We start from the raw sequence: 12,608 nt of genomic DNA on the forward strand, positions 1-12,608 counted from the left end.
GTGCAGTGGTCCAATGGTTAAACGAGGCGCCACTGCCCCGGCAGGGGTTGATCCAAAGCTAGAAGAGTGCTCTGAGGGGCTTGTGAGAACAATGAGAACATTATGAGAACAATGAATAACTGCTCAAAAAGGACGGGACAAGAGAGAAGAACCACACGAGACAAGCGCAGCCTGACAACTGGTTGGTGCAATACGCCAGTTGTTAGTCTGCCCTAGTCTCGTGTGGTTCTTCTCTCTTGTCCCGTCCTTTTTGCGCAATTATTCAATGTTCCCATAATGCGGTTTCAAACAAGGCCACAGGCGGGTCTTTTGAGACCCACGTTGCTTTTCTAGAGCAACCTCTCGCGAGGAATCATCGGTTTACCTCCCACCTTCCACAGTGGGCAGTTAGCACACGATCCTGTAGGCAGGTTTTGATCACGTCACAAGGTGACGTTATCTAGGTGGCGGGTGGCCACCTAACGGTACCCTTTACACTATCGCGTTAAAACGTCGCTTTCAGTTCTGATCCACGCACATATCAACGCCCCTTCGGAGAGTCATAGTCGCGGCCCTCATGAACCCAGTATAATCGCTCCCCTAGGACTTTCTAGCATGGCAACAAGAACAAGCTATGAATTTCTGAACAAATTATTCCAGTAGCGCAGCCCATGAGGCTTGTTGTTGGCTTAGTGTGTTTTCCCTGATTGAGGAACCCAGACTCCTTCCAACACTTTCAAGAGAGGCGCCTTCATTGATATCGCAGCGTTTATTCCGCTATCCCGCAGCGGAGCGACCAGAACTAGTAAACAATATTTGAGTCATTTCCTGCTCCGGTCATCGCGTCAGAGGACACACTAATGGAGACGCAGCCGTCGTAGGCCGAAGCGTCGGCGAACGTCTCGTGCAGGTAGTCCACGAGCTGCCTGAGAACTCGCAGTTGGGCGAAGTCGCCCTCTCCGCACTCGTTCCTGACGTCGGCGTACTCCAGGTTGAAGGCGGCCAGAGCGTACTTCGCCGAAGGGACGCGCCGCTTCTCAGAGCACAACTGCCGGGTAAATACGGAAAATAGAATAATTGATAGAGTACAGTCAACGGCCTTCAAGCACAAACACACTGAAGCGGAGGCTCGCGTGCATGTGCCTCGCACAACGATGCGTGCGTATGTGGTCCTGTGTTTGCGACTGGGGCATTCAAGGTTCACTGAAGCTGGCCTTCGTTGCACGGCGAGTGCTATAGCCAGTGATTCGTACATTCTCGCGTTGTAGGTATGTTTCCAGGAATAACAGTGTTCTGTCGAAACCAGCACAAATCTCCTCTCAACGGCAAAGGTGAAACCCGTTAGGTTCGCTGATTCTAAAATGAAAGTGCTTGTAATTCCGTCCAACAGCTAAAGTATGATAATATTGGGACCTCGCATTTCATGGTAGAAAAAATAAAAACACCGGACTGGATTACGCTGAGTGTTAGACCACAGCTTAACGACATAGAACTGTTCACTCGTCATTGCTATTGCGACGATTGAAAACAATTGAAAACGATATTCAGCCAGCACTAGCAGATTACATGCTAACTAAGGCCCGTTTTTGAATTGCAAGCTATCTGGAAAACATTATTATATTGTTTTCGCGCCAACCGTTACATGGCGGAAGCATTTTTTTGTGGAATAGACTTGGCTACATTTAGAGGCGTTGGCAGCAAGATGGCATTCTCAGGTACTTTTTCGATTCACCTAGCAATGTCTGCGCTGTCCAACCCGTAGAAGGTTCGCGACCATAACTGTCGATAAGATATATTCTCAGCAACAACACACGGAAATGCACCTAAACTGTCATTGTGAATAAAACAACCCCTACAAACACAGACACAAAGGGCGAACACAGCGCTGTGTTCTTTTTGTGTGTGTTTGCAGCGCTTGTGTTATTCACGATAAATGTTTACCAACTTGCTCAGTTATCTGCCTTAATGGAGCCCAAACTATGCCAGAGCCAGAGCAGTAAACGGTGAGGCAGAAGAATGGTGAGCAGGGATACTCGGCAGGAATCCGTATTGAACAAACACCAGCCAACTAAACAGGACGCAGCAAAAAGACTGACAGACGCAGAGCCCTGTGTGTCACTGATTTTCTTCGTCCCGTTTTGTGCGCTGGTTCCCTTCAATATGAAATGGTGAGGTACATCACCACATAGTTTGATTGCCCTTGCTCATGACGTATTTTCTTTTTTATGTTTCATTAATGGGCATGTTGCAGTCACGGTAAAAAAAAAGCCGCTGTTTTATGCTTAGAGGAGGAAATCTAGCGTGTCTTTTTATTGCGAAGTTGAATATGTTTCTCAGATTTTAAAAGGCCCGGGGCCGATGCTCCTGAATGTTCGGCACCTGTCTGACGAGCGTATTGTGCGAGTGTAGCATATCGGACTTTCTTGGAAAAAGACCATGCAGGTAATGCGGCGTAGAATAGAGCAGAGCGCGTGATAAGCGGTAAGCGCAAGAATTACAATGTCTTTCTTTTAGGGTGCCAGGGTGTCGGAGAGGCTGTCGTCCGTTCAAGAAACGCGCGACGTCGACTGCAGCCACGGGGACTACAAGAGACAAACGTCCGGCTCCCTGGACGAGGTTTAGGTGATGACCACCAAGATGAAGCCCACGTGTCAATGATGGCAGCGTGCACTGCCGCCACAACGCCTACGGTGCGTGCTAAACGACGGCTCTAACGGAAGCGATATTGGGAGAACGCGTTTCCGGTACGCAGTCGGTGCCGCCACACTCACTGTATGCCCAGTGCTTTGTTTTGCCCGGAATGGTATCAGGTCGGAATTTTGCGTGCGCTGTGCCCCTCTTCAGTTACCCCACCCCTACGAACCCGTTCGACTAGAAGGCTTGCCTTCAGGTATCATTACACAGAGGCAGCGACACTTTCCGCACATGCTCAATGTTCACGATATTTACCAGGAATTGTCGAGTGATGCGACTTCTTGTACTTAAAAAAAAACATTAAAATTAATGAAGTAAGCGAAATTCCTCTCCAATTAATGAGAACTAAATCGCTTCAAATACAGACAGTCTTTAGCCAAATGGCTGTTTTATCTTCCTACCTTGGATATCAAGGTCTTGGAAGAGTCGAAGGCGAAGGTCCTTTCCATCTTTTTATCATAGCAGTATTCCGCTTGATGTTCGCTGGAATAAACCTTCGTTGCCCACATTGGATGCTTGCAGACCTATTAGTGAGGAAAGAATTTTTAAAAAAGATGTAGGCGGTCCCTTCGTGACAAAACGATTCCCAAATGACAACCAAACAGAATACTTAGTTCACGTATTGTCACTCACACTAGGCGAATAATGGTCGCAACTGAGAGCACTATGCCTATAAATATTTGTAAAAGGGAAGCTTTGAACATAACCGCAAACGCAGAAATCCTGCTTAGGTCAAGTGAGGCCTAAGGGCTGTGCATCGAACATGTGTTTCTACGACCCAATATCACTCATTTAATTGCCATATAGTTGTGACGGCTCTCTGGCACCAAGAAGACAGCGGAAGGCTTTCAATGAATATTGGCTGAACCTGTGCTTTCAACTGAACTGAACTAGACGGCGGCGATAGCAACAAATGTGCTCGACGGTTGTCGTAGAACAGAATCATGGTTGCTTTCTACCGCGTTCAATTTGAAGGGAACAACTAGCTTTCACGTTAAAAAGCAGAAAACACCGATAAAAACCTCAAGAGTCGCAGAGACGGTGTTGCCCTGTTACAATTCCCCCGGAGGAATTTGATTGCCTCTGGCTTCGCATAAAATAACGAGGAGCGAACTGGCGGCCCTGAGGAACGAACATGAAAAAAAAATAGTCACGAATGTTTGCGGAAATATAGTCATTTAAAAGACGTCTTTATCTTCAGGAACTCGCACCGTTAAAGGCAAAGTTTGAAATCACTGAGAGAAACCTATTTTTATTTATTTATTTATTAATACTGCAGGCCAACATACTGGCCCATGCAGGAGGAGCAATACAGTTGAGAAGGTAACGACAATGCAACAAGGGTGACAAAAAAAATGCATATATAAACAGAGCATGAAAATGATGCAGCCCATAGCCACGTTACAAGAATCTAAATGGTTGCCTTAGCACAGTAATTACAACAAAAAGAATCGCACATTTGAATTTATATGTGGATAAAGACGCTGTGCCAAACAATAATCGGGCACTAAACATAACAAAATACAGAAAATTTCACATAAAAAACGAGACAAGTAGTGAAAATACTGCTTATGGTTGTGTTATTTTATGTGACAAATAGTTCTCCAACGTTTTTGTGAAGTTCCCTGATTGAAGTACATCAACAGGGAGAGAATTCCATTCGTTTATAGAATGTGGATAAAAACTATTCATGTGAGATTTTGTTTTAGCAAATAATGGCGTAAGGGAAAAGTTGTGTCTATGTCTTGTTTTTCGTGCATTAAGATCCGTTACATAATAAGGCATTTGAAGCCCGATTTTTCCAGTTATGATATTCCTTATGTTTTCATTTTAAGTGATATCAGTGCTAAAGTGAACAAAGACGCAGAAGGAAACACAAAAAGAGCACCGTCCGTTCGTCACGCTATATACTCCTCACTTCTGCTGAAAGCAGAGAAACCCAGGTAAAATACCAAGGCACACAGAGGCGCACCGCAATCACCATCATCATCATCATCATCAGCCTGACTACGCCCACTGCAGGGCAAAGGCCTCTCCCATGCCTCTCCAAATAACCCTGTCCTTTGCCAACTGCACACACCCTATGCCTGCAATCTTCCTAACATCATCCGTCCACCTAACCTTCTGCCGCCCTCTGCTACGGTTGCCTTCTCTTAGAATCCACTCCGTTACCCTTAAGCACCAGCGGTTATCTTGCCTTCGCAGTACATGTGTTGCCCAAGCCCATTTCTTCCTCTTGATTTCGACTAGGATGTCATTAACAGGTGTTTATTCTCTTAACCACTCTGGCCGCCTCCGGTTTCTTAATGTTACGCCTATCATTTTTTTTTCTTTCCGTAGCTCGCTGCGTTGTCGTTAACTTAATCTGAACCGTTTTCGTAAGCCTCCGCGTTTCTGCCCTGTAGGTGAGTACCGGTAACATACAGCTGTTGTATACTATTCTACTCTATCGGTTGCGAAAAGCAAAAAGATGCAATGCTTAGGCACTGATCACGTGTTGTCGAAAACATTTAGATTAGGGTGTTCAGAAGTGTCTCTTGGCAGTACACATATCATTCCTCTTCCCATATCTCGCTGTGTTGAACCCTATTCATTAGCCTCCACGTGTCTGCCCCATAGGTGAACGATAAAAGAAGGAACTCTTATTATTGTGGCTTCGGCAAGCCTCAAAACTGTAGCGCTCCCTAAGCGGTTGCTGCAAGAAGCGCGGGGCGGCTGCAAATGGAGAAGGGTACAAGAGCAAAGCAAGAAGTAAGTACGCCGCTTTATTTCTCTATTACCGCCTCGTTTTAGATAACCATTCGAAATAAATACATCCTGTATTATTACCACCAGAACGAAGCCATCGACGCTTCTTGTTACCAAAACCATCGCCAAAATTTTCTTCAACTGCACGCGGTTTACCGAGCTATGTACACGATGCTTGGTATCACCACATGTGCATACGATCCAGCGCAGTTGTAGTGAACTTTTCCGTGCGTGGCAAATAAGGGAAGCAGCTGCACAGCGATCGCAAACCTGGGTCACGCTGCCGAGTTGCTCGTCCGCCGTCTCCTTGCACTGGCTGAAGAGGCTGTAGTTGGCATGCTCCGAAGCGCCACCATCGTCAGAGTACCGCGGCATGTACCAGCGGCCGAACATTGCCACGGACACTGCTAAAGTGGCCGGGATGTCTTCGGTTTGCAGGTACATCACGCTGTTATGTGCTGTTGACTGAAAAGGAGGGCGAAATTTGTGCCTCAAGAGTCGTATTAATGACGCAGGAAGACGTAAGCGTATTCGGTTTCATACTGTTTCTTGAGCAAAAACCCCGCACGGCACATTCAGGAAGGAAGCAACACAATGAGTTCTAAGGAATAACAAATGTTTTCCATTATTCCCTTCGTCACTCTGGATGTGGCCTGGAGAGTCGGAGGGCGATGCTCTTGAAAGTGAGCAAGACAGTGCATGACAGTACCCGTCTCTCAAACGGTGCTACTTAGCTCGTTGCTGTGTCTAGACTCGCAGGAAGAAAATTCAGACTATCTCGTCGCCGTGAATAGATGTAAGCATGAAATACACTACAGGAAAGGCGTAGCGTATTCTAGGACGGCTCATTTATACTCACACGCCCCTTCAATGGGGCCTTTAAGGTAGTAATGAATAAATAAAAATAAATAAAGAAACATCCACGCACGACCCTTAGGGACCGTCCCTGATCCGCCATATTTCTTTCCTGAGCTTCTCGTCATGAGCGACAGCAGCGCCCTGTTTTCGTTGCCATATTTTTTTTACGGATGGCGCTCGCCACGGGGCGTTGAAGAGGGAATGATGCCAACACGTGCTAGACAGAACGCTGGGACTTCGTCCTTGGCCGGACGCAGCATCGCAGCCTCCACCGACCACCACGTCGAAGCGAAGAACAACACATTGGAGCTGGTTACTGGCCGTGCTGATAGATGACGCCACAGTAGTTTTGTTCTAGGTTTCGCGCGCATTGAGTAATGACGGCAACTCAGACGGCGCTGTCGCCTCTTAAGGAACAGAGATTAATATACCCGGCCCCGCATAAATCACTAAATAAACAGCAACAGGTTGTTTGGAGGCAACTTCAAACAGGCGCATTCCCTAGCCCACACAGAAGAGCGCTAATGTTCCCCGGTAACTTTTAACGGCAGTGCCCCATGTGTAAGGATCTAAAAGGGAACCTAGCACATATGATGTACGGATGCCCCAGGCTTAAGCCTAGGCCATAATGGCATATTAGCAGCAAAGAACAGTGGGAGACTGCGGTAACCAGCTCGGAACATGAAGTTCAGAGGCTGGTAATGGATTGGGTACGTGAGGTCGCCTGCAGGCACAAAGCCGCGGCCATCGCCTGAAGCCTGGACCCAACAACGCACCCACGGCGGTGACAACGCAACCTTTTTGGTTCAATGAAGTTTTTAATTAATGAAAAAAAATTCCTCTTATCAAGTGCCCCCAAGTGCCCCCGCTGCTCTGGCGGCACAGCAGCACGAAGGCACCAAAGGGTGAATTTAAAGTTTCGCCAAAGTTCGTTTATGTGTTCCCCTTCCTCCCCGGTCACCCACGGGGCGCCGACAATGGGAGCTAGAAGAATTTTATGCTTAAAAACACGTCGAAACCTTGCAGTTGCTGAATATGTCGGCTAAAGCAGTCTAACTTTACGGTGCTTCCTTCCAACATGCACCGCTTACCAGCGAGTATATGTACGCGCCAGAGCCGGGAGACCCGACGAATGTGGGCGGCACGATCTGGCAGTCAGGCCACACCTGGTCCTCGGCGAAGAAGTGCCCGTACATGATCAGCACGTCTGGCGTAAATTCGTTTCTGGAAGGGCGACCATATTTGCACTCAATGCGTAGATGCTCGGATGAGGCCAGCGCCCTTACGCTCACCGGCACATAACTGCGGCATGGTCCGTTATTGCTCGCTCGTAATGATTTGTCTTCAGCGATCTTCCAGCTAGCGTCTCGACATGAATGGCGTACCGGGTGGAGACATGGCATCGGTGATAACCGTGATGACATTATAACATCGGCTATTTCCTCCTTTTCATAGTGCTATTTTTACTTATTCGCTCTCGCTTGGGCGCAAAAACAAAATGTCATCTGCTCGCCCTTTGTGAAATGAAACCTTTTAAGGTAACCAAGATCCTGTAGCTTTATTATTCTCACGACGACCTTTTAAATTAAGCCTTCATTGGGGGTGACACTGACCACGTCCGAGTGTGTTAGCTAACCGACAAATTCACGAAGACTCACTCGAGCATGGAAGCGAAGCCTTTAAGCAAGGTGTCCGAGTACAGCGATGCTGCGAATACTGTGTAGAGTGGCCCAGCTTTGTCTGTTAAGATATCCTCAATTGCCTGAAAGAAAAGAATTAAAAACTGACAAAGAATGGTGGAAGCCTTGCCAGAACACAGAGTCAGAGTTGGCCAGTACGCACCAGCGACCGCCGAAAAAAAATTAAAATCAGCTGCAGAATATACCCTGTATTCAACATAAATGAGGACCGGTGCCTGTAGATTGCATCGATTTTTTTTTTCTCCGCTGAATATCTGCAGTCTTCGAAGCTTAGTTGATTAATGAGCGGAGCATATTCAATGCTTGCTAGAATCGCCCGTTATGTTCCACGCCAAGTGTTGGCCAGCTGGTGATTAGTGAGGAAAGACTGGCAAAAAGATGGAAACAACATACTCCCTCTACTTCACACCTGCGCCGTCCAATGATTTTATAACGCGCGAGATTTAGACAATAGATATTCCTTTCACAAAGTCCGTTTTTATGTAGGTTGTATAACTGTGCATGCAATCAATCTACTTCCCTTTCCTACAGCTGATTTTTGCGTTAAAACTTTCAAGTTTCCGGAGGCTTTCACGAACGCTCTAAGTATTTGAAGTGAGCATTTGAACGCACATCTTCGCCTCAGGGCTGACTCAGCGGACTGATCGATCATCACGCGGCGTTGGTTGAATTATTTGAGACCGTGCTTCTTTTTAAACCTGGGCGCGCGCGGCTGCTACTTGAGCACTCAAGCAAGTTAGTGATTGATGACTTGCTTGTCTGGTTATTACAAGGCAGGCAATCACTTTCCGCAAGACGTTTCTGTTCTAATTCATTATTTAAGACCCAATTGTCCAGAAAGCCCTACGACGGAGTTGTGAGCGAAAAATCACGAACACGACTCTGGCAGGTGGTGCCCGGAGAGCAAACTAGGAGGCAGGTGGGCCGCCTACGTCATACCTTCTGGATGGTGAGAAAACTGCCCACCCCAGCGGGTGGCAGGTAAATAATGATTGGTCGCTCGGGAAGATCAACTTGGGCCGCACATGGCCAACTGCTGGAAGCACCTGCCATCACGCAGCGCTTAACCGCTGCACCACAGGTATGAGGATTCATAGGGTTCTATGAATGTAAAGTAGAGAATGATATTTTGTTTATATGGGAATTAACCCTTTAAGCTATCGCGTAGTGCCCTTAAGGCGTCGCTTAAGTGTGCCCTCCAATTTTTTTAGAACAAACATTCGCATGATCCTTTTTGGTTGCTTCATTCTCCGCTGAATATGAATAAATGAAATGCCGTATTGACGGCCTATCAAATCACGCTGAAAGCTTCTGCATCTGGATGCGTATGCATAACGCTCTGTAATCAGTTTATCCCAGTGCCGTTCCAGCAGGGTCTCAATACCTACGGCGCCCGTAGTTTCAGAAGTCTCCTGAGAGCTCTACTGAGTTTTCCTAGTAAATTTGTAATCGTCTTAAAAAAGCAGTGCGCTGAGTTTACCTTGAGAGCCTGGAACGCTCTTTTCACGTCTTCTAGCCTCAGCAACGTCGCTGGTGTGTTGAGGAAGCCGTAGTGCCGAATGCCGTCTCCCAAAAGACCCTCAATGGTTGTTTCCGCAATGCTGGAGTCCAGGAACTCTTGAACATCCTCGATGTTCCTGATTGCGGAGAAACATTGAAGAGCCGCGTGAAGACGCTCACCGAGCACGTGTGGCAAGCGCTTAGAGTACAAATATAGGTTTAATGCACAAGCATGCAATCTCAAATATTCAACTCTTCCACAGGCAGTGTTTAAAAAACTTAGGTATGTTAATAATTGATACAGGTAACCTAGCAAAGAAAAAAATTTAAGACACTTACTCAATGACCTTACGCAAAAGTTGCAAATGCTCGCACTAATTAGTATCCAAGGACTCTTAAAATAAACTGCGAACGTTCAATCACCCAAGAATTGTTGAGACGAATTCTGTTCGGCCAGAAACACAGGGGACGGAGGGGAAGTAATAGCTCTTCAACTCCTCTTACACCCCTAGTCCCCAATACGTGAGTGAACCCTCTTCAAGGCCGCATTGACACAGTCCACCTCCATGATACAACCACTCGGTGCATGCTCCTGAGAATGCCAAGTCGTAATCCCCTTCCTCCGCCCATCAACTTTGTTCTCGTTAGTCAGCGGGTTTTCGCGGAGGATGTTCCTTGCATGCTGCCCATAAGAATAACTCTGTACGCAGCTCTCGCTGCCTAAATTCTCTCACTATGTCTGACCTCCCGCCTCTTTGTCTTTGGAAAGTAGGAGCCTCTAAAAAAATTTGATGCCACCACTCATGTCATCAGCGCACGAGGACAAAATGTGGCGGCAAATTCTCGAGCATAAATATAGAAAAACTGCTGTTCCACTGTCACTAAAAGAAAATAGATTTCTGTTACCTATTTTCTCTCGCCCTTGCGCATGGACTACGCTATATTTAAGGTCTCATTTAGTGCCCCTGGAAATCGCTACATGGCGGCTCTCACGTAAGGGCGGAAAACAAGCGCCAGGGTTAAATGACTGCGATCCATGAAAGATCGTTGGGTGGAATTTCTATGGTTGAAGTATTCGAGCCAGGGCCCCACTACCCTATAATGATTTTTTTCTTCCGCTAGCCCGTCTCACCTACTATCCTACGTGCAAGGTCTGCATGGGGTTTATGTGAACAAGGTCTGCCGTGCAGAGACTACCAGGTGCGAAAATCTCTTCCAGCTTTTATTCGTCGAGAAAATAGTCTGCATTACGTGCTACAACACAATAAACGCCCTTAAATATTCCGTGAACTCGATTCGACAACCATAGCACCTGAAAATCAGACTTCGGTGAAAGCTGCATTTTACAGCTGATGGACTCTAGACACCGCTCGACACGAAACCGCCAATAAACCGCTCTACACACTATACGTCTTCTGAGAGCCCGTAACTGTTCGGAATAAACGTATAAAATTAATAGGCAATAGTATCCTAGTGATCCTATCATACAGAATTTTGAGTTGTCGTAGAAAAATTAAATTAGAAATTGTTCTTTCACTAAGTTACTCGCAACAATGACGCTAGAAACTCGCTGCGTTAAGCCTCCCTTCCTAGCGCTGACACGTTTCCATGGATATCAAAAATTAGGGCTGCACCAATCCGTATTTTCCCAGCAGCGGTCCGTATTCCGAGTTTGTCATAACAAAAATCGTAATAATCTGTCGCAGCGTCCACCTCTGATTGGTCGAAACGCTGGAAGCGGATGTGGTGTTTCGGATGCAGCGAAAAGAGCCGAAGAAACCGGACCGGTGACATCAAACACATAGCGGACCATGCGCTGCGGCAACAGCAACGGGGTGACATCCTGTCGCCGCTCACAGTCGTAACCGAACCGACATGCGGTTCCGGCCTTTCGACTAGCCAGGTGTGGCCGCTGCAGCAGATTATGACGCTTTTTTTTGTGCACAAACTCGGAATACGGACCGAGGTTACATAAGGTGTTTCACCGGCCCCAATAAATCTGATACATCAATCCGATACATCAAAATTCAATCATAGTGTCCCCGCTCGGATACTGAGAACGTAAGCTAATTTTGAGGCGATAGCGTTAAGGGTACCGCTCAGCGAAAAGTCCGGCGTCGTCGTCGGCGGCGGCGTGAGCGGGAAATCTCCGCCAAAGTCCCCACACGTAACCTTGTGACGTCATCGGAACCTGCCCGCCGTGGTAGGTGGTAACCCGCCTATTGAATTGTATGCAAACTGTACGCCATGGCAGGTAGGAGTTAAATTAACGATTAAATTAAGAACAGCCACGCCGGTGGCTGTCTTTGAAAACAGCCACCTGCCGGGGCAGTGCCACATTCTTTAACCACTGCACCACTGCGCCAGTAATTGTATTAGGGCTGTTAAGTACAAAATGTCCAATTTCGCATATATGGTAGAAGAATGGTGAGCTGGGCTGGTCCGTATGGACGCATATTAAAGAAAAACCAGCGCACGAAACGCCGTGTCAAAAAAGTGTCGCTTGTTATACTTAATCCCGTTCAACGCGCTGGTTTTTCTGGCACACTGCAACACACACTACAGTTCACGCACTACAAGTGGAGTTTCTCTCATATATCGGACAAGCCTCGACTGTACAACTGGAATAAAGGGAATGCACATACCCATAGTCGAGCCCTGCGCCGTAGGTCGTCACGCTGCTTTTCTTCGCTTGAATTAAAAAGTAATCGAAATTCGGGGAATACGGGCCGTCCAGCTTATTCGTATCGTTCTTGTACAGCGAATCGAAGAAGACAAAATCGCAGAGACCGTCCGGCGGAAAGACCATCGTGGAGTCGAGCTTCACGCCGTAGGTGCAGAGCAGAGATTTGGGAGGCACGCCGCGGTCTGTGTGGAAAAAAAGAAGCGCCAGGAATCACGGGTTTAAAAAGTCTTTCATTGAGAAAAACATAAACGGTGGTTTAGCTTTGGTCAAACCGAGGGAGAAGTGGTAACTTCACGATGGTTTCGCCTGACAAAGTCTAACCTCTGCGCGCAAAAGCCGCGTTTCGGCTCCTCGGCGAGCGAAGTCGACCACGTGACCCGATTTTGGCTGACCTTGATGGCCGTGCTGACATTGACTTGAACTTGACTTGAGCTTGAAATGAC

The 12,608-nt window shown here is 47.1% G+C and overlaps 1 protein-coding gene across 1 annotated transcript in view; it reads right to left on the reverse strand.

The window, feature by feature from the left end:
• Positions 1-781: 781 nt before the first annotated feature.
• Positions 782-12,608, reverse strand: part of LOC144108561 (uncharacterized) — a 35,345-nt gene continuing 23,518 nt past the window's right edge. The window contains exons 6-12 of the mRNA XM_077641767.1: positions 12,125-12,347; positions 9,460-9,616; positions 7,938-8,041; positions 7,371-7,503; positions 5,692-5,886; positions 3,075-3,197; positions 782-1,027 (exon numbers count right to left, since the gene is read on the reverse strand). Coding sequence (XP_077497893.1) covers positions 782-1,027; positions 3,075-3,197; positions 5,692-5,886; positions 7,371-7,503; positions 7,938-8,041; positions 9,460-9,616; positions 12,125-12,347 — 1,181 coding nt within the window. The remainder of the gene's footprint in view (positions 1,028-3,074; positions 3,198-5,691; positions 5,887-7,370; positions 7,504-7,937; positions 8,042-9,459; positions 9,617-12,124; positions 12,348-12,608) is intronic.

This window comes from Amblyomma americanum, chromosome 10 (genome assembly GCF_052857255.1).
Source record: "Amblyomma americanum isolate KBUSLIRL-KWMA chromosome 10, ASM5285725v1, whole genome shotgun sequence".
In the NCBI taxonomy this organism is placed as follows: Eukaryota; Metazoa; Arthropoda; class Arachnida; order Ixodida; family Ixodidae; genus Amblyomma; species Amblyomma americanum.